Source organism: Euleptes europaea, chromosome 14 (assembly GCF_029931775.1).
Source record: "Euleptes europaea isolate rEulEur1 chromosome 14, rEulEur1.hap1, whole genome shotgun sequence".
In the NCBI taxonomy this organism is placed as follows: Eukaryota; Metazoa; Chordata; class Lepidosauria; order Squamata; family Sphaerodactylidae; genus Euleptes; species Euleptes europaea.
The window spans coordinates 43,444,733-43,467,211 of NC_079325.1; the positions used below are offsets into that span (position 1 = coordinate 43,444,733).

A 22,479-nucleotide genomic window follows, 5' to 3' on the forward strand; every position below is an offset into this window, starting at 1 on the left:
CACAATACTATTACCAATTCATTCTTAAGGAGATAAATATGGGTACCAATTATATGCTGCCCCTTTTATACTTCTACCCCATTTGAGAACAAGATTAAGAAAATATCATTGTGGTATTTATCAAGATAATTTTATTTAAGCAGCATATAAAGTATTAATTCCATTGTACTGCATACTACTTTTTTATATGGTCATTTCTGTGAAGTCATGGTACACCTTACAAGTGAAGCAGAAACAAGAAGAGTCCAAAGATTCCTTTAAGCCAACGAGCACCTTGAAAGAATGCAGGGGGTGGAAAAGGGGAGGATCCTTTTGTGTGTGTGTGTGTAAAGTGCCATCAAGTCGCAGCCAATTTATGGCGACCCCTTTTTGGGGTTTTCATGGCAAGAGACTATCAGAGGTGGTTTGCCAGTGCCTTCCTCTGCACAGCAACTCTGGTATTCCTTGGTGGTCTCCCATCCAAATACTAACCAGGGCTGACCCTGCTTAGCTTCTGAAAGCACTCCTCAATTTGATTGCGTGGAGTGGTTCCAGTGGTTGTAAGCAGTGGAGAAATGAGTGGCTACTGTTGACTGTGTGGCCTTACCCCCTTTCCCATTTAGCACTATTTACTTCCCTCTTTAGCCGTTCCCATTCTTCAGAGAAACATATGTAGTAGTGGTATATGATAAAAGAAACATGCTACAGGGAATAAACAGAATGCCTCTCCCTCCAGGTGCGGTCAGCTCTACTAGGTAATAAAAGTATTCAACTGCATCTTCCTCCCTTAGCAGCAGTTTGAGAACACAGTTCCAAAGGTTTGTTTCTCAGTTTTAAAATCGAATAATTTATGCCGACCGCTGCTAAATTTTATGCTCATTTTCACCAATTTTTGCTGCTGATTGGTGCTAACTAGGGCTGCCAACCTGCAGATAGTAGCAGATCTCCTGCTTTTACAACTGATCTACAGCTGATAGAGATCAGTTGTAAAAATGGCCGCTTTGGCAATTGGACTCTGTGGCATTGAAGTCCCTCCCTCTCCAAACCCCGCCCTCATCAGGCTCCGCCCCAAAACCCTCCCGCCGGTGGCGAAGAGGGACCTGGCAACCTTACCACAAACAAATGTAGTAGTGGAAGCATTCACAGGCATGAGGGGGCCTCATCCGCTGCACAATATGGACCCTTCTAGTTTGCTTCCAGGGTTCAATTCAAAGTTCTTGTTGAGAAGTGTTTGGGACCAAATGGGCAGAAAGTCTACCTTCTCCTATTCTAAATCTGCTTATCTACTGAGATTCTTAATTGAGGACTTTCCTGCCCCTGCCTTTGAAAGTGAGGTGGGTGGCTACCAGTGTCTGTCTTCTGTGCATCCCAATTATACAGCAACACCATATTAACTTGGCACCTACTTTTCCATGATTCGGATTCCAGGGTGGGGTTGCCAACCTCCAGGTAGTAGCTGGGGATCTCCTGCTATTACAACTGATCTCCAGACAATGGAGATCAGTTCACCTGGACAAAATGGCTGCTTTGGCAATTGGACTCTATGGCATTGAATCACCTCCCCAAACCCCGCCCTCCTTAGGCTCCGCCCCAAAATCTCCAAGTATTTCGCAACCTGGAGCTGGCAACCCTATACATGGAACTGGCATTTCCTAACCTTTGTCTCTTCTTTCCATCCTCCTTCTGTTGTCTCGTTGTATAGTAGTTTGTAAGCTTCTTGGGGGCAGGACAGGGGAAGGTCTCTTTGTTTGTGGCATTGTAAAGTAACAAAAATAATGACAGTGCTGTATCAATAAGAAGCTGCTTTAGCTTTAGTCAAATTTAATATATGACGTTGCCTTCAAGTATTTCCCAACCCAGAGCTATTCTATTGTCCCAGGTTATTAGTAGGCAACTATGGATCTCTTTAAGGGATGTAGAATGGTATAGTATAGCCTAATCTTGTCAAATCTCGGAAGCAAAAATGGATTGGTACTTGGATGGGAGACCACCAAACAAGACTGTGCAGAGGAAGGCAATGGCAAACCACCTCTGCTTACTCACTTGCCTTGAAAACCCTATGAGGTCACTATAAGTTGGCTGTGACTTGACTGCACTTTACACACACGCACACACACACGCACACACACACACACACACACACACACACACACACAATGATTCAGTGGGAGAACACATGCTTCACATGCAGCAGGTCACAGCTTAAAGCTTCCCTATCTCCAGTCAAAAGGACTGCAGGAGGCAGGATTTGCCTGAGACTCCAGAGAACCACTGCAAGTCAGAGCAGACAACGCTGAATTCAATGAAATCATGTTCCAGCACTGTATACCGGTGCTTCATATGCTGCTGGTTGTGCTTTGACTGTTTTAATGTCCGTTGTTGTATCATTTACATTTTCTCATGTAAGCCACCTTGGAGGCCTCTGGGTGCCAAGGCAGACTGTAGGTTTCATGCAAAGTAAAATAAATAAAAAGTAAATGAAACTAGAGAAGGTGGTGGGCAGAGACAGGAGTGCTGAGAGTCAATTGGCTATTTCGATCTTTCTGTGAGTACTATTGCTTGACAAATGAGGATACCCCCCTCCACTGTACCTAGTGGGAGGCAGTGGGTTGCTAAGGACAACTAGTAGCGCGCTCTGTAATACAGTGATGAAACCAATTGGTGAAGCCAATACATTTGCAGCAGTAGTTAGCTTCCCCCCCGCCTCCTCCCCCCGCCCCGGTCGATCTGTGCCTTTTGCCAGCCAAGATGAAGCCTGCAAACCATGAAATCAGATTGACTAGAGGAGGGCACTTTTCCAGTTTCTACGATCAGGACATTTTGTGTGTGTGTGTGCGTGTGCAGATTTGCTGTTTGTGTGCTGAGAGAAAAACGAGAGCAGTAGGAATTGGTGTGGGCAGGAAAAAGTGGGTGCTCCCACCGCCTTGTCCTCAGAGGACTCAAGCCAAGCGGTCATGCAGAGCAGAGATGATCCACTGCCAAAACATTGTGCCAAGGGAAGCGCATCTCTTCACCTGCTCTGACCTGCCTTCATCTCAGGCTGCTTGGAGCTGGTAGAGCCATGAGAATGAAATATGAGCTAGTAAGACCTGGCTTCGAATCTCCAAGAATTTCCCAGCCTGGAGTTGGCAACCCCAGTCTTTTAGGCAAGCCTCAGCTTCCCCATCTTGAATATTCCAGTAATACCTGCCTACCTTACCGGTCTTTTATAAGAGTTCAGTGTTATTTGTGAACTGCTTTGAACACTCTAGCCTTAAATTCTAAATCCTCAATCTCCAGTTGCTACATGGATAGGGTTGCCAACCTCCAGGTACTGGAAAAGATCCAAACAGCACTACAAAGTAATATCAACACAAGATAAATTTATAAAGGTGCAGGTAAGTGCAAGGAGTGAACATATGTACAGAAATTAAGGGAAACAAAAGCATATAATGAAACTGACAAGATGCGAGTTCAAATAGAAAGCAATGCAAGGAAATGAACAGCAGCTGGTGGAGCAGTGAAGAAAAATGCTTAAAGGAGAAAACTCCTTATTACTTTGTAGTGCTGTTTGGATCTTTTCCATCATCTATACAGCACTGAGCCTTCATTCTCTCCAACCTCCAGGTACTGGCAAATAAGTAATGTTAGTTACAAACTTATAAATACAGCAGAATAAGACAACAAAACACATAAATCATACTATGCAAAGAGTGCTATATTCTATGTGCAGTAGTCAAATACAGTGAATAAATATATACAGTGATGTTAGCTAAACAAATAGAACTATATACAAAAGTTAAACGTTCATTTTTAGAACCAGTGTCTATGGAGTCATTGTCCATCAGTAATCCATTCAAGGTTGCCACATTTGGGTGCCTTGTTGTTGAAGTGCATCACGGAGTTGTATCCTGTTGATTGCACTGACAATATGAAGTTGGGGGTCATACAATTTCACAGTCCAAGGTGTATAACAGGGGTCCGGATCAACGCCCAGTTTTGACCCGAGGGCTTCATCAAAAAATATGTTAAAGGCAGTTAGTATGTCTGCTCTTGTAATGGAGGGAACTCTATCTATCTATCTATCTATCTATCTATCTATCTATCTATCTATCTATCTATCTATCTATCTATCTATCTATCTATCTATCTATCTATCTATCTATCTATCTATCTATCTATCTATCTATCTATCTCCAGGTACTAGCTGGAGATCTCCTGCTATTACAACTGATCTCCAGTTGTACTCTATGGCATTGAAGTCCCTCCTCTCCCCAAACCCTGCCCTCCTTAGGCTCCGCCCCAAAAATCTCCAGGTGTTTCACAACCTGGAGCTGGCAACCCTATACATGGAACTGGCATTTCCTAACCTTTGTCTCTTCTTTCCATCCTCCTCCTGTTGTCTCATTGTATAGTAGTTTGTAAGCTTCTTGGGGGCAGAACAGGGGAAGGTCTCTTTGTGGCATTGTAAGGTAAGAAAAATAATGACAGTGCTGTATCAATAAGAAGCTGCTTTAGCTTTAGTTAAGTTTAATATATGTAGCTGCCTGTAGACTGGGTTTGACCAGTGACCAATGTAGCATATTATTAAAATAAAACAGGATTCCAGTGGCTTTAAAAACTAACAGAATTTATTGCAGCATATACTTTCATGAGTCTGAGCTCATTTCATCTATACGTAGATGAATTTATATTAAAGGTGAATTAAAGGGCAGGCTGGATAATCTTTGAAATTTCCAGATTTCTTGTTCAGGCTCTGTTTGTGTCTCTGTCATTCCCTGTCATCCTGTTGGTCTTCTAGCTTTCTTCTGACTGAAAGCAGCTCTAGGGGAGACTGGGATTTCCTGCACGCGAATCGTGCACTCTATTGGCCCTCCCTAAGAACAAGTGACGCTGCTTATACTATAAGATGATTGGTCCATCTATCTCATTATTTTCTGCTCTGGCTGGCAGCACCCCTCTCAGTAGGTTGCCAGGTCCCTCTTCATGACCGGTGGGAGGTTTTTGGGGTGGAGCCTGAGGAGGGCGGGGTTCGGGGGCAGAAAAGCGGTGGTGACATACACACAATCTTGTAATAACAGGAGATCTCCAGCTAGTACCTGAAGGTTAGCAACCCTACCTCCCAGGACTCAGCCATAGTCTTTCCCTGGCTCCTGTCTGAGATGCTTTAAAAAAAAAAAACCTCTAGATACTGGGGATTGAATCCAGGACATTTTTTGCGCAAAGTGTGTGTACTAACACTGAGCTACGACCTCTCCTGTAACTATATCAAAACCCGAGTAGCATCAGGGAATTGGGTCCATGATTTTGCTTCATTGTGACAAATTAGGACATCAGCACTATATGAATAAAAAAATTAAATTAAATTAAAAATCTGTGCCAAATTAGCCTAAATTGTCATCATGGCTCTTCATACTGATTGTATGAATTTACACTGTGCAATCCACTTTCAGTCTCAGTGAGACATGGACTATAAATATAGTAAATAAGTATAGTAAATAAATAATTTATGAAAGTTGAAAAAACGTGTGTTTGATAGGGAATGGATCAAGCTCTATGCAGTGTGCTTACGTTTTATCCTGTGTACCTTCTGGCTTCTGAGATTTTATTAGGCATTGCTCACACACCTTTAAGCTTCTTGTTACAGCTCAAAGGACTAGAAACTTAACTATATTGAACGTTGTGATTCTACACAGCTAGCACCAATGTTTGCACTTCATGGTGTGATCGTAGAAAGCATAACGTTGGTTTTTGGGCTTGTTTTTGTTAGGTTTTATCTCAGTACACTTAATAAGTGCATTTTGAAGACTGCTTGTATGTCGTTCTGACTTTGTGTGCCTATTTTTTTCTTTGTTTGGCTGTGGGGGGTATGTAATGCTGATGATCTGGCTTTTATGGTCGTGGTTTTCTCCTAATCTCTTTCATTTTGTCTAAGCTACGTTGCTGTGCCTTATTGCCGGTTGTGTGTCTGACTGCAAGGCAGGCAGATGAGCAGAATAGAAATAAGAGTAAAGTGGGCTTTCGCACAGTTGTAATTTCTTAGCCTCCAACCTCAGAAATCTGGGTCCTTGTGGGATGGGGCATGTTGTCTGAGGCTGCATCTGAATATTCCATAACCATGGACCAATAAAACCCACAGCATCAATTGGCAGCATGCTGCATTGAAGCAACACAGTAATAACTCCGGGTCCCTCGGCGCTAGAAGCTGCAGCTTTCTAATCATTACCATTATATTCTTCTCTGTTTTATTGCTTTTAGTTTGTACCTGATAGAATAAGTTATAGAGCAGATGCAGCCAAGCACTATACTCAGTAATTGTGCCCTTGTGATAGGCAGACAATAAAATGCTTCTAGGCTGGCCAGGTATAAATACCAGGATCCTGGTCTTCTGCCCTTGCATAGTTAACAGAGGCAGAACCTCTTGCTTGCTTCATGCAGCACTCAAGGTTTCATCTCATGCACAGGCTACCATTCTCAGCATCTGAGACTGATGGCAATGACTCTGGGCTGGATATTATCCAGGCCATTCCAATATTCTGTAGCAGCCAAAAGTAGTAGGGTTGACAGCCTCCAGGTGGGCCTGGAGATCTCTTGGAATTACAACTGACCTACAGATGACAGAGATTTGTTCCCCTGGAGAAAAACAGCTGCTTTGGAGGGTGGATTTTATGGCATTATAGCCCACTGAAGTTCCTTTCCAGGCTCTAACCCAAAATCTCCAGGATTTTCCCTAGCTGGATTTAGCAACCCTAGGAAGTTATTTCGCCACCATGTACATTAAATGGGGAGCTATAGCCAATGCTTGCTCTCTAATAAGTGTATGTATATGATATGTATGTTTGTCCCATTCATGTTTGCATATTTAGGACTCCCTGCAAAATCACAGTTACATGCTTAAAAACATAATTCATTCAATGACCCTCACTCCATTCTTGGACTCAGGTAACCACATAGATGTTGTCCTGCTTATGACATGAACCTCTGACAAGGAAGACTGCTGCTTGGAGGTCGAGCACATTCTTTGCAATGGTTTGCTCCTCTTGAGGGACCAACATCATACTTTGGAAGCTGAGAGATCTAGGGATGCCATGAACATGTTTGATAGCCACACATACTGTGGTCAACATAGGTGATCAGACTATAAACCAATCCAGAATGTCTGGTTTTTGCTGAACATCTTGAACAACCACCAAGTATGTTAGCAGCTGCCCTATTGTTCAGAAGCCAGTTCTGAGCTGGGGATCAGCAGGGTGTAAGCCTCCCAACTACACTGTCCCATCCTTGCTGAGAGTCAGCAACGTGGGGAAGGAGGGATCAGAAGCCAACAGACAGCTGATCACAGGATCATCCAGAAGTTGGATTTTGATATCCCACCCCGTGGCTGTGTCTCAGCCTTCCTGGGACCCAGTGAAGTTGGAGACCAGAAGCCTGTTCCAACATCTTGTGTCTTGCCTCAGCATTGTTGGGACTCAGCAATTTTTTTTCTCCTGGGAGAGAAGTGGATCACAAGCTCACTCCTAGCTAATCCATCCCCCAGTCCAAAAAAAAAAAAAAAAGTAGCAGAGTTTCCGCAAGTCTGGCACACAGCAAAATTGGAAATCAGAGGACCACTTTTGGGCTTCTGACCACCACTGTTGTTGAGTCTCAGCCTTGGGGTTTATCAGAAACCAACATCTAGCTAATCAAGGATCTGCTGGAATTCATCTGCTGCCTCACCCCTTTGATTAGGACTTGGTGAATTTTTTTTCTGGGCTGGTGGATTATCTTGGAGTGGGGTAGGCTTGTTGGAACACAGAGAAATTTTGTGGTGGTGGTATGTCATTACAAGTCACTCCAACTAGGGTTGCTTAAAAACCTGCTAATTTGGCTCATGTCCTGTTAGCTGTTTGTGAACAGGGAGCTGATTTTTCGTTGATCAGTTTGGCAACCCATTTGTGGCTGTTCAGCATGGTGCTTCACTGCGATCCTTCCCAACCATACAGTGCTGTGAAGCTGGCTTTTTGTGCATCTGTGTTCTTTCTTTGTCCTTGATGTATAACTGTTCCACTTAGAAGGCAATTGCTTAAATAGACAAATAAGTCACAAAGCATACAATTCAATCATAAACAAATACTGTGTTTGTTTTAAGAAAATCCTACCCTTTTATGTCATCTCAGTCATCCCTAAAAATGGTAATGGTTGCTTATCCATTTGAATTGGCATTGTCTTTGCACAAGGATAGTTTCGCAACTATGCAATGCAAGGCTGGCAGGCATTTGTGAGCACTGATTCACCGCTGAATATGATCACGGTGGAATTCGCAGCATCCCTGTTCTCAACTGATCTGAATTCAGCTAGGGGTTGGCTTCTGATCACCCCCCCCAAGAAACTTTGCTATGTCCCTACGAGGCTGGGAAGTAGGGAAGTTTGGGAATGCTCCCCCCCCCCAAGTGTACACAAAGTGGCCTTCTTTTCTTCTCCTAAACTTTTTACTTTGTCCCTGCAAGGCTAGAAGGGGAGAAACAGAATCCATCAGGTTCTGCTCTCCCCACTCCCAGGTCCTCACTGTCTCCCAGCCTTACAAGAAGCTGGGGTGGAAGAACTGAAGAAAAAGAAAAGGAAAATAACTTGACCCAAAATGAACTGAATTAAGAAACAAATGGGTTAAGGCAATATAAATATATGGGCTTAATATCTACAGGTTAAAAAGCATAAATCTAAATAAATATAGGAATATTCCTTAAAAACACATATCTCAGCCCAAATAATAGCCTCACAAATGTACATAAATGCAAAGGACCATTACTGACCCTGACCAGACGCATTTTGGCCCATTGGCTTTCTTTAGTGGTCAAATTATATTAATATGTATCGTACAGAAAGGCCGACCAGACATTCATACATTCATAACCTCAAAACCAGACCAAAATGAAATATAATAATAGACCAAGATGAAATGTAATAATAATAATACTGTGACCAGAGATATGAATAATAATAATAATACTGTGACCAGAGATATGAATCAGAGGCCTCTTTCTTAGTATCTTGCTGCCATGGTTGGGCAGAAGAACTAAAGCCAACTCTTACCTTATGTTCCTCCCAACAAACATAAAAGACTGGGATGCAGGAAAAAGCTTTTTTTCGGGGGGGGGGGCAACATCAGAATTCAGCTCTGGGCCCATCCCCGGATCATTTAAGAAGTCATCTTCTGTTCGACCCACAAAAAACTTGTTGCTGAGTCTTTATAGGAATGGGACACAGCAATAACATTACAGTTCTTGCTAAACAGACACAAGCACCTGAACACTGCATCAAATCATTGGCTTCCTGGTTGCAACTGTTGATCACAGTGTGAGCTGAACTGGTGAGTGTTGAAGCATCCCTAAATAGGTCTAGACTGCTGTGCTTCTCCTGTTTACTAAAGATGGACATATGTATCTGTAGTGTACTGTACATGAGGCAACCATTGAAGATAACCCAGCTACAGTTGGGGCAAAATGTTTGTAGAAAGATCCATCTTGTCTGTTCATGGGTCCAATCTCCAGATTTAAGTATCCTCAGATTTGGCTGACACGGATATTAGCATATTGATGAAGATGTGGGCTCAAGAATTGTTCATCAATGACCTGAAGTTCATCAATGTTGTTCATCAATGACCTGGAGTTGGGGTAAAACAGTGAAGCAGCCAAGTTTGCAGATGACACCAAATTATTTAGGGTGGTTAAAACAAAATCGGACTGTGAAGAGCTCCAGAAGGATCTCTGCATACTGGAAGAATGGGCATTAAAGTGGCAAATGAGATTCAATGTGAGTAAGTGTAAAGTGATGCATATTGGGACAAAAAATCCCAACTTCACATATACACTGATGGGATCTGTACTGGCAGCAACAGACCAAGAAAGGGATCTTGGGGTGGTAGTGGATAGCTCAGTGAAGATGTCAACCCAGTGTGCGGCTGCTGTAAAAAAGGCAAATTCCATGCTGGCCAGCTTGGAGGGCTTTAAAAGGGGAGTGGACATATTCATGGAGGAGAGGGGTATTCATGGCTGTTAGTTAGAATGGATACTTGTCATGCTGCTTACCTATTCTCTCTAGTATCAGAGGAGCATGCCTATTATTTTGGGTGCGGTGGAACACAGGCAGGATGGTGCTGCTGCACTCGTTTTGTTAGTGGCTTCCTAGAGGCACCTGGTTGGCCACTTTGTGAACAGACTGCTTGACTTGATGGGCCTTGATCTGATCCAGCAGGGCCTTTCTTATGTTCTTAAGAATGGGAGGCCATTAAGCCATTTTAAGGTTGGCCTGACATGCATATATCATACAAACTCCTATCAACAGGACTCCGGAGAAGGCTGGCAGGGCAGATCTAAAAGGTCTGGCTTTTTCGGTATTTTTCAGCTTCAGGTTTATTAACCTGAACATTTCCGGAAAATACGTGTTTTCCAGATTTTTTGAAAAATTCCAAGTTTAATAAACCCAAAGCCAAAAAATAAAAAAAACTAATAATTGCTGCACAGCCTTAGTTGCAGGTTCTATATTAAGGAATGGCCTTCCGGAGTTAGTACGTAAAGTGCTTGCTTTGATGTCCTTTTGACAAGCTTGTTCTACGTGTTTGCTGGGCTTTTCTTTGAATTTGAGACGGAGTTGTTTTTCTGTTTTTATGCTGTGTTTATTATGATAAATTGTCTGTTTCTATACTGCATTTTAATATGTGTATTATTTGGGGACTCGCATAGACCACCTTGAAATTCAGAAAGTAAGGATATACAATAAATAAACATTCTCTGAAAATCTTAGGAGGAAAGGAGTGGAAAACTGTGACAGAGAAGCAATTGAACAGGTAAAAATGACAACCTGTTGAAGACTGTGTATCAGGGAGGAGAGCATTCGTTTATAGTTTAAGGGTCTTCAGAAAGGACCCAGCATCCCATCTGGTTGTGTGTATCATTAGGATATGTCTGGCAGTACTCAAGTCAGGACTATCATATATTTTATCAAAGTAATCATCCTATTCTTTAGGAAAATAATCATTATTAGCCTCCTTCTTACAACTCTTTAAGAGGTGTGGCAGGATACAAACCTATTTCCCTCCCATTGTATTGGGTCACAGTTTAGAAACTTGCCTCCCAATTCTTTTCCATCTCCTGGTTTGTTTTATCCTCAATGTCATTTTTTTCCTCGTTAACTCTCCTTTGCTTTATGTGTTCATGAGAGCATTTCCTTGAGGTCCTCCCTCCAAGTCATGCTTGTCATTTGGCTCCTTTGATCTCGTCCATTCTTCCCCTCTCAAAAAACGTTTAATAATGTTTCCTTGCTAACTACATTCACTTCTGAGACGTTCCAACAGGAGTGCTGGGGAGAAAAGGGAGCTCACAGAAATGAAAGAGGGCATTTTATATATGAATTTTACAAAGTTAGCAGAAGCCTTTGGTTAATTACAGCTTTCTTCTGACTTGAGGGCTGGTATTATTTGCTACATAACAGTACAGAATTGGAATTAGCCATGGAGGAGCCGTAGATTGTCACACTGTCAGGCAGAATTATTTGTATTTGCTCCCAGTAACCTGCAAAGAGTCCTGAAATGCTCCTGTCATTCTCAAAGGTAGGGTGGATGTCAAGTTCATGATGGAAGCAGATGGAGAGTCTTGAAAGAGCAGAGTCATAAACATATGAAGGACTAACTGTCTTAAGGAGGAAGGGACCAGCTGGGTGAGGGGATGCATATAGATGTTGAAAAGTATTGGGGAGAGGATTGCCCCTTGAGAGACTCTACATATCAAAGGCTGTGTTGAGACCCTCTCCCCTAACAACACCCTCGGTCCCTGATCCTGGAGAAGTGAGATCAGCCACTGAAGGACTGTCCCTTGTACCCCCAATTTTGGCAAGGTGGTGGGTCAAACAATCATGATGGACCATGTCAAACACTGCTGAGAGATAGAGTAATAACAGCACTGCTAATCCGTCCCGATCCAGCTGTCTTCAGAGATCATCTGTGAGGGTGACTAGCACAGTCTCCATTCCATGGCTAGGCTGGAAGCCAGATTGAAATGGATCCACAGCTGATGTGTCCTCCAGGAAAGCTTCCAAGATTCTTCTTGGAAGGAATCTGTCATCCTTTCATCTCTTTTGTCTAGTTCTTCAGTGTATTGTTCCCATCTTTTCTTTATTTTGTCTTGTTCAGTTAATGTATTCTGTGTTGGTCTTTCAGCATGCCTACCCATGCTTTACATTTTCCTTTGGTATGTTGGAACAGATCTCTTGTTCTTCCTTTTTTGTTGCTCTCTTCTATTTCTTAACACTGATTATTATAATAGTTCTCTTTGTCTCTATGTGTGAGTTGCTGGAATGCTGCATTTAGACTTTTGATTCTGTTTCTGTCACCTGTCGCTTTTGCTTCTCATCTGTCTTTAGCAATTTTAAGAGTTTCATCAGTTACCCATCAAGGCATAACTCTTCAGTCTGGCTTGGGGGTCTATAATATACCCCCACAATGAAATAGTGATGTCATTGTGGGGGTATATTCTAGACCCCCAAGCCAGACTGAAGAGTTAGATGATGCTTTCCTGGAACAGATGTCCAAACATTCAAAAAAGAGAGATGTAGTAGTGATGGGAGATTTCAATTATCCTGACATCTGTTGGAATGCTAACTCTGCCAAAACAACTAGGACCGACAAATTCCTCACTTCCCTTACAGACAACTTCATAGTCCAAAAAGTGGAAGAAGCAACAAGGGGAACAGCCATTTTGGATCTGAAATAATAATGATGACTTGGTTTATGGGGTAGAAGGAGTGGGATCTTTGGGTGGGAGTGACCATGTTCTCCTGGAGCAAAAAGGAGAAGCAAGAAATAGTCAAACATGTATTCTAGACTTTAAGCTGATTTCAATAAATTTAGGGAACTACTGGGTGTGATCCGGTGGGTGAGAATATTGAATGAGAAGGGAGTACATGAAGGATGGGAAATTCTAAAAAGGGAGATATTGAAGGGTTGGACTAGATGACCCTAGTGGTCCTTTCCAACTCCATAATTCTATGATTTTAAGGCTTTTCATTTCTTTTGGATACAGAAATAGTCTTTGTGCATTCCTCCTTAATAATATTTCTGGTTTCAACCCATAATTCTTCCAGTTCACGTTCACATGAACTTAGTAATGCAAATCTGTTCTTTAAATGGTCTTTAAACTATTCACCCAGTGTGGGTGCAGGTTCCTTCTCTGTGATAGGGAGTGCTTGTTCTTTTGCATTGGGACAGAGCCTGAAAACAGTTTATAACTGCGTAGGTTCTGTGCCCATGTGAGGTAAATGCAAGAATGTGGGAAGTGGGGCCAGTGCTCTCAGTCATGAGCAGGAGGAGGGGCTAGCATGTTCCATCCCACTTCATTCTTCTTCTTATTATTTTTATATATATATTTTTATTTTTTTCCATACTGATTGTTATTTTGTTGTTGATGTTCACCATCGCCATCATCACACAGATGTTGAAAAGGTAGTTCAATTGTGGAACTCCCTGCCCCAGGATGTGGTGATGGCTGCCAACTTGGAAGGCTTTACGAGGGGAGTGGACATGTTCATGGAGGAGAGGGCTATCCATGGCTACTAGTTAAAAGGGATACTGGTCATGATGCATACTTATTCTCTCCAGGATCAGAAGAGCATGCCTATGATATTAGGTGCTGTGGAACACAGGCAGGATAATGCTGCGGCAGTTGTCTTGTTTGTAGGCTTCCTTGAAGCACCTGGTTGTCCACTGTGTGAACAGACGGCTGAACTTGATGGACCTTGGTCTGATACAGCATGGCTGTTCTTATGTTCTAATAATGCTTCTGTAAGACCATGAATATATAGTGGAATTTATCACATCATTAGTCAGACTTAGGAAGGCCTTTTTATGGGGGATACAAGTCCAGGCAGTATCGAGATGTTCCAGGAGGACAGTTATCAACCCAGGTGTCTGAATCAGGTAGCAGTTACAATGTACTTTTCCAAAGAGTTTTCCTAGAGCAGTGACACATGCCACCCTTGGCTCTTCTGAGCACTGTTCTCCAATGGGGCACCTGGCCCATGCTCCAGGAAAGTGGGGAAAGCCCTTTCCCAGTGGGGCTGTGGTTGGCAGTTGTTTCCCACCTTGAAGCAGCTGCCCCTGGAGAAATGGATAAGCTGCAAGCCTGCCTGAGGTACAGACCTCATGCCAGGGATGGAAGGGAATGTGGCTCCTTTGATTGATGGTAGCTGTGAATGTTCCCTGACCTGGATGGCCCAGGCTAACCTGATCTCATCAGATCTCAGAAGAGAAGCTAAGCAGGGTCAGCTCTGGTTAGTATTTGGATGGGAGACCACCAAGGAAGTTCAGGGCTGCTATACAGAAGAAGGCACTGGCAAACCACCTCTGTTAGTCTCTTGCCTTGAAAACCCCAAAAAGGGGTCACCATAAGTCGGCTGTGACTTGACGGCACCTTACACACACAGAGATGTGAATGTGGTTCTGTGAGAGCTACCACTGTCCTAGAGATATGTGCAAGGGAGGGCTTGTAACTTGAAAAGCAGTCTAGTTGGGGGTATAGGCTGGAGCAAGCCAGAAGTGTGTTCTGTGGGACTATGTGGTCTGTTAATTTGTTCAGAAAAATGCTGAAGTTTTTAGTGGAGAGTGCTGCACAGGCTAGCCAATCATGGATCAAGGGTGAAGTCAGGTAGAATGTATAGTGGAATGCTGTACTCTTTCCATGGCCAGATTGGAAAAGGTCTGGCCAAAAACTTGCCCTTAAGTAAAGTAGTTGCTGGATAAACTTGACAGCAAGATTCTTCTGCTTTCGTAGAATCATAGAGTTGGAAGGGACCACCAGGGTCATCTATTCCAACCTCCTCACAATGCAGGAAATTCACAACTACCTCCCCACCCCAAAAAAACGCCAGTCACCCCTACCCCATGCCCAGAAGATGCCCAAGATTAACAATAACAAAATGGAGCTTTCATGTACAGAGTGCCTCTAAATACCAGTTGCTGAAGACAAACTGTAGGGAAGGGAAGGCTTTGCCCTGGTGTCCTGCTTATAGGTCTTTTAGAAGCATCCTTCTGGCCACTGTTGGTACAAAATACTTGACTAGATGAATCTTTATTCTAATCCAGCAGGGCTCTTTTTTGTGTTCTAATCACAGCATTGCCGAATGAGGGCTGCTCTGCATGAATCATAGAATCATAGAGTTGGAAGGGACCACCAGGGTCATCCAGTCCAACCCCCTGCACAACCCTCCCCCCGCCATGCAGGATCCCACAATCAAAGCACTCCTGACAAGATGGTGTCCCCTGTACAGGCCTGTCCTTAGCATCAGTTCTATTTTTTTATCTGAGAAGATAGCAGTAGATCTCAGAGATGTGTTACGTAAGAGAAGAATAGGAGAAGCGTCTACTAGTTGCCGCAGGAAGAGAGTAGCATGCAAACGGGAAGGGAACCAGAGGTGGATCTACTGTGAAACTAATGAAGCTTAAGCTTCAGGGCCCCTAATCCTGGAGGGGCCCCTGAAGCAACTTTTTTTTAATGAGTGAATTTCTCAACAAAATCGATGGAGTTTTTTAGTGATAGAATCATAAGCCAATGGGTTGAAGTCCTTAATATTGACCTTAGAATATGCTCTAACACCCATTTCATATGGCCTCAAAATGTCCCTGTAAGTGCCAGAAGCTATTCATAGCCTACATTTTGGCAGCTGGATCCTCAAATCCTTTGTTGGTTATGGCTTAATAGTTCTGTAGTTTTATTTCATCACTGTATGTCCCATTTTCAAGGACTCCACCCCATCACCCTGTTCACCACCATTTGGGCCTCGAGGTCCTTGCAAGGGCAGCAAGGCCCTTTGGACCTTGTTGGATGTTGCTCTATTGTTGCTGGTTGCGAAGGGGCCCCCATAACAGTTCAAGCTTCAGGGCCCCAGAAATGTAGGTCCGCCACTGGCTACATACCCTTTCTGTCTTGGTATCCGACAGTTGCTGTTCTACAGTTGGTCTTTGACAGGTTCAAAGCTGCACTTGCAGAATGGAGTTGACCTCCTTTGCCTAGCAAGTCCAAGTCCCCCGTGCAGAACAAGGCAAATCCATTTTGAGAGTCACCAGAGACCAATTGCGCCATTGATGGGAAAGTCTGATGATTAACTTTCGGATGAAGTGTTTGCTCCTGCCAGGCATCCGATATTTTATAAATGAGCAATTAAAATGTGGGGAAGAAAGTGAGCAAGTGCTGGCATAAGGATGGGAGCTCAAAATGAGACATCTCTGAGCATGGCCGTTATTGCTTCAAATTACTTTCGGCAGCTTGTGCACCACTTCGGCAGCTCAGGTTTTCTTATTCTTTTTTTAAATATATATATATCTGCTCCTGTTTTTGTGTGTGTTTGATAACAGTTGAAAATCGAGCACTGAACATATTGGCTGGGGACAGGTGTCATGCTGTGAGAGGACTGGCTGCCTGCCTCCAGCTCTGCTGATTCTGCTTGAGACCCAGAGCGGTCTGCAATTCCTTCCTTCTTTGGTGGTAGGGTTGCCAACCTCCAGGCTGATGTCCAGCCGACAGATATCAGTTCACCTGGAGAAAATGGCTGCTTTGGCAATTGGACTCTATGGCATTGAAGTCTCCTCCCCAATCCCACCCTCCCCAGGCTCCACCCAAAAAACCTCCCGCTGATGGCAAAGAGGGACCTGGCAACCCTATTTGGCGGTCTTCTATCCAATATCTAGTGTATTTTACTCTCACAAAACAAGGTCCTTGGGCTTATTTTTCTTTTCTTTTCTTGATTTGCAGCCACATTTTGAAACCTGGCTTTTCTCTCACTGAGCTTGCAAAGACCTTGCAAGATGGCTCTCCGCCAACTTGCAACATCCTCTCGTCTCAGCATGTAGCAGGGTGCTGGCTGTCCTGGAACACAGCATCTCTGTCCAATTTCTTGGGGGAGAGAAGATATCCAAAACCACTTACCCAGCTGGGAGCACTTCAAGGAAATATACTGGTTGGTACAGAATGCAGGGAACAAAAAGAAATGTGAGAGGAAGGAGGAATTGCAAGACCAATTTGCATGATCCTCAACAAGCACACAGTAGCTATGGTCAGGAACGGGCTGGGTTGCCATATGCAAATCCCAGGCCTAGAGTGTATATTCCTGGAACGGGTGGCTTAACATTAAACTAAGTTGCAGCAGGCAGAAGATTTACTCTGTTGATTAAGCAAAGGCAGCAGGCCAGGTTCCTTACACTGATACCAGAGGCTTCAGAGTTTGTGTACTGCTAGTCCTTCCTTTGCCTGAAGACTGGGGCTCCGCCTCTAAGGCTAGGGTTGCCAGGTCCCTCTTCCCCACCGGTGGGAGGTTTTTGGGGTGGAGCCTAAGGAGGGCAGGGTTTGGGGAGGGGAGGGACTTCAACGCCATAGAGTCCAATTGCCAAAGTGCCCATTTTCTCCAGGTGAACTGATCTCTGTCGGCTGGAGATCTGTTGTAATAACAGGAGATCTCCAGCTAGTACCAGGAGGTTGTAATCAAAAAACGGCTTGCAAGTGCTTAATCAGGAGTGTGGAATTCAAAATATAGCACAAAACAATTGTTTCTAAAATAAAGAAACCAAACAATAGCAACTCATGCTATTACAGATATATAGTGGAAACATTCAATAACCACAATTCTAGAGCAAAAAAATGTATATGCATGAAGGAGTGTACCTTTCCTATGTATCTGGACGTCCTATTTTGCCGTCCAGATACATAGGAAAGGTACACTCCTTCATGCATTGATTGAACAGTGCACGGAAAGATTGAAGGCTTGAAAAAGTCTACACGAAATGGAATTATACCGGATCTCCATTGCTCTACATCCTGTTTCCGTGGTTTACTGATGCACTTTATGAAATTGAAATTATTAATATGGACTGAATAAGGACTGAGCATTTTGGCTTATATTTTGTATTGTAAAGCCTTATGCTGAGAGCTGGGGTCTTACTTAGACCAATTGTGATATACATTTTTTTGCTCCAGAATTGTGGTTATTGAATGTTTCCAATATATATCTGTAATAGCATGAGTTGCTATTGTTTGGTTTCTTTATTTTAGAAACAATTGTTTTGTGCTATATTTTGAATTCCACAGTACCAGGAGGTTGGCAACCCTATCTAAGGCCCAATCATACAAATTCACTGTAGATCACTAGAACACAAAGTTCCTGTGCAAGTCCCCAAACGGCAACCGTTGCACTGTGTGCAAAACCAGGTACCATTGTAAACTCGCGTGCTTATTTATGATGGCAGACAAGCAATGCTGATTTGGTGCTTCACTGTCATAGAGTTGAAAGTGTGAACTAGAAACCTTATCACCTGAGTCTGGGGCCTTTCACAACGAGGTTCCATAGGCTTGAATATTCATAGTAACTTGGTTCCATTCGCCTTCCTGAAAGTTCCCAATTGATACAGTGTCTTTCTTTCTCTCCCTCCTGCAATTAGGATTTTGGCTACAGCTGGGACCCAGTTTGACCTACGGACTCTGAGGGCCGTCCGAGTGCTGAGGCCGCTGAAGCTTGTCTCGGGAATCCCAAGTGAGTGCCACAGGTTTCATGGCGACCGGCGCGCCTCGGTGTCTGGAACTGTGATAATGTCAGCCACACACTGCCCCTTCTCGCAGTTCAGCAAATGAACCCTTCCGTGGAATCAAAGGAGTCTGCATGATTTGAGTGGTGTCATCTGATCATGATGTATATATACTCTGTGAGTTTATTGGGGGTAGAGAAGTAAAGAAATGCTGCCCTGAGAGAGAGATGGCCCACGTCCTTAAGGAGATAAGTATTTGGAGGCCAAGGAGGGATCTAGTAGGGCTTTGTGTGCACTAGAATGGACTCTTTAAAAATAGTTTGGCCTACAGATAGGTCGGATGATTAACTAGATCCTCCTTCTTACATAATACTGACAGCTTCGGGACTACTGCAGGTTGTAGAGTGGGGGTTTCTGAGACCCCCATCTGTCTTCCGTGCTTTGTGTAGATGTTGGAGTGCCATTGGGGTGCCATGGTTAGATTTTTGGACTTGGGAAGCTTAGATTCAGACCCCTATCCACTCGGATCTATCCTAATGTACATTTTTCTTTGTATACGCCAATATGCTCTAAGGCCATTGATGCAGGGTCGATTCTTCTCCTCACTCAATGCTGATTTTTTAAATCCTACCTTTAAAATGACTATTCATGGTCCCGATGCAAGAGGAGAAAGTCAAACAAATTCCACCCCCCACTCGCCTGCTCCTTCATTCCTTCATTTGCATAGCCATTAGCAATAGTTGTTTGCATAGCTAAGCCACGGCTGTGATTCTGCATGCTTTCTTCAGTGAATGCTTCAATATGGGGTGGAGCAAATACAAAAGGTTGCATTACAGGGGCTCTTAAGAAATGCGAAGCAGGTATGCCCCGGCTTCGCAGTTACGTCTGGAATGATGGTTCAGCGTGAAGAAATAAAAAAAATATGTGGGGCACTTCAGCCTGGAACGCGCTGCCAATTACCAAGCATAAATGGCTGGTGAGTTTATTGGGAGTAGAGAAGTAAAGAAATGTCCTGAGAGAGAGCTGGCCCACGTCCTTAAGGAGATATGTATTTGGAGGCCAAGGGAGGGATCTAGTAGATAAATAGACAGACAGACAGACAGACAGACAGACAGACAGACAGACAGACAGACAGACAGACAGACAGACAGTTTATTTGCGGCCCTTGGCCAGATAAAACAAGATAAAATGGTCTTACCGACAAAGGTTTATAGTCCGAGTCTTAAGTCACTTTAAAAAATTAAAATAATAAAATAAATAACATCCAAGTTACATCTGCCATTTGGACTAAGAGACTACTCTGTGGCAACCAATTTTCATTGCAGGCATACAAAATTTTGCTACCTGAGAGGTGACTGAGGGATTATCTCCTTGTAGGAGCTTTTCTATCTTTTCTCTTTCCCTGCCGGGTCCCATTCTCAGTATGAGGGGCTCAATAAACTTAGAACGGGGTATAGTGTAAAAGTTACAGTTCAGGAGAACGTGTTCAGTGCTTTCTAAATCCCCGGATTTGCAGGGGCATAGTCTCTCTGCCCTGGGTATCTTCTTGAATTTCCCCTCTAACATAGCAGAGGGTAAGGCTGTGCACCTAGCCAAGGTAAAAGCCCTCCTATATTTGTTTATCTCTAAGTAACGGAGATAGGCTGCTGGTGCAAGGATAAATTTGGAGTGCGGGGGGGAGCCATAAATAGGGGCACTCTTGCTAGATCTACTTGTCGCTCGATATCTTTAACCCTTTGGTTTATAGTTGACTTAGCTTGATCCCACCCTAAATGAAGTAGTGCTAGGGGGAGGCATCTGGTAGGGAGTGTGTTATTTAAACCCCTATTCAGCCATGTCACCTTCTCTCAACCTAACCTACCTCACAAGGTTGTTGTGAGGGCAAAGTGGATGAGAGGAGAATGATGTGTGCTGTTCTGAGGGCCTTGGAGGAAGAGTGGAGTAAAACGTAGGTTGGGCAAGGGTGATTCTTCATACCAACAACTCTTTGAGGGCAGACACCATGAAAAAAAAAAGATATTTCCAGGTTTCAAGGACACGAATGTTGCACGTGGCCTTGATACCTCATCAGAATTTCCTGGCATATGGAAGTGATTGTCACAGCCAAGGAGACTTCCAGCAGCAAGCTGTTACGGCAGCTTTGTTCCATTCTGCATCGTCTGCATGAAATTATCTGCCTGTGTTGTCTCCTTGGCTTCAGCTCTTATCTACCCTGCTTTAATTGAAAGTGAATCTTGTATTTGTGAAGGGCACGAAGGTTGACTGGCAGGAAGTTCTGCAGGCTTGTATCTCTGTTGATCGTTTGTAGAGAGGGTTTAATACAAGATATTTTCACACAACACATAGTTAAATTGTGGAACTCCCTGCCCCAGGATGTGGTGATGGCTGCCAGCTTGGAGGGCTTTAAGAGGGGAGTGGACATATTCATGGAGGAGAGGGGTATTCATGGCAATTAGTTAGAATGGATACTAGTCATGCTGCATACCTATTCTCTCTAGTATCAGAGGAGCATGCCTATTATTTTGGGTGCGGTGGAACACAGGCAGGATGGTGCTGCGGCAGTTGTCTTATTTTGGGTTTCCTTGCGGCACCTGGTTGGCCACTGTGTGAACAGACTGCTGGACTTGATGGGCCTGGGTCTGATCCAGCAGGGCCTTTCTTATGTTCTTATGTTCTCATATTGGGCATAGGGTTGCCAACTTCCGGGTGGGCCCTAGAGATCTCTCAGAATTACAATGGAGTTCCAGATGACAGAGATCAGTTCCCCTGGAGAATGTGGCAGCTTTGGAAAGTGGACTCTCTGGCGTTATATGCTGTTGATCTCTCCCCCCCCCAGACTCCACCCCCAAATCTCCAGGAATTTCCCAGCCTGGAGCTGGCAATCCTGTGAATAGGCATGGGGTTCAAATCCTGACACCTCAGTTTTGAAAACTCATTTTGGTGTGCTTAAACTACTGTTTAAGAATCCCGTGGCACAGAGTGGTAAGCTGCAGTACTGCAGTCCAAGCTCTGCTCACGACCTGAGTTCGATCCCGATGGAAGTTGGTTTCAGGTAGCCGGCCCAAGGTTGACTCAGCCTTCCATCCTTCTGAGGTCGGTAAAATGAGGACCCAGCTTGCTGGGGGTAAAGGGAAGATGACTGGGGAAGGCACTGGCAAACCACCCCGTAAACAAAAGGTCTGCCTAGTAAACGTCGGGATGTGACGTCACCCCATGGGTCAGGAATGATCCAGTGCTTGCACAGGGGACCTTTACCTTTTTAAACTATTGTACTTATTCATATAGCTGTTTGAGAGGAGGCAATGCAAGTTAGGGGTAGCAGATCTGATTGCCTGGTATTCATTTCTGCCTGAGTTTGCTTTGTTTTTGAACTGATGTATTTGCTTTGAGCAGAATCTGCCCATTAGTTTTGTGTTTTTGTGCCAGCATTTGTGGTTCAGTGTCAATCTAGTGGAAGGTATTGGTTTTAACATGGACAAACTATGACACTTACCCAAGAATCTTACGAACCTTAGAACATTGTTTGATCTGGCTCAGTATTCTCTATTCTAACTGGCTGCAACGATTCTTAAGTGTAAGGATGTGTCTCTGGCAACCAAGTTCAAGTTAATCCATTCCGTAGTATTCCCCATTACTATGTATGAGTGTGAAACTTGGACAATGAAGAAACCTGAGAGGAAGAATGTTGATTCCTTTAAAATGTGGTGTTGGAGTAGAGTTTTACAGATACCATGGACTGCCAAACAAACAAATCAGTGGGTTCTAGATCAAATCAAGCCTGAACCTTCCCTAGAAACTAAAACAACTAAACTGAGGCTATCGTACTTTGGTCACATTATGAGAAGACCAGAGTTACTGGAGAAGACAATCATGCTAGGAAAAGTTGAAGGCAGCAGGAAAAGAGGAAGACCCAACATGAGATAGATTGACTCAACAAAGGAAGCCACGGCCCTCAGTTTGCAAGACTGTTAATGATAGGATAT

At 43.7% G+C, this 22,479-nt stretch overlaps 1 protein-coding gene across 1 annotated transcript in view; it reads left to right on the top strand.

Annotated features, from left to right (window-relative positions):
* CACNA1B (calcium voltage-gated channel subunit alpha1 B) overlaps positions 1 to 22,479 on the top strand; it is a 414,377-nt gene that overhangs the window by 115,520 nt on the left and 276,378 nt on the right. Inside the window, exon 3 of the mRNA XM_056861029.1 lies at positions 18,413 to 18,504. Coding sequence (XP_056717007.1) covers positions 18,413 to 18,504 — 92 coding nt within the window. The remainder of the gene's footprint in view (positions 1 to 18,412; positions 18,505 to 22,479) is intronic.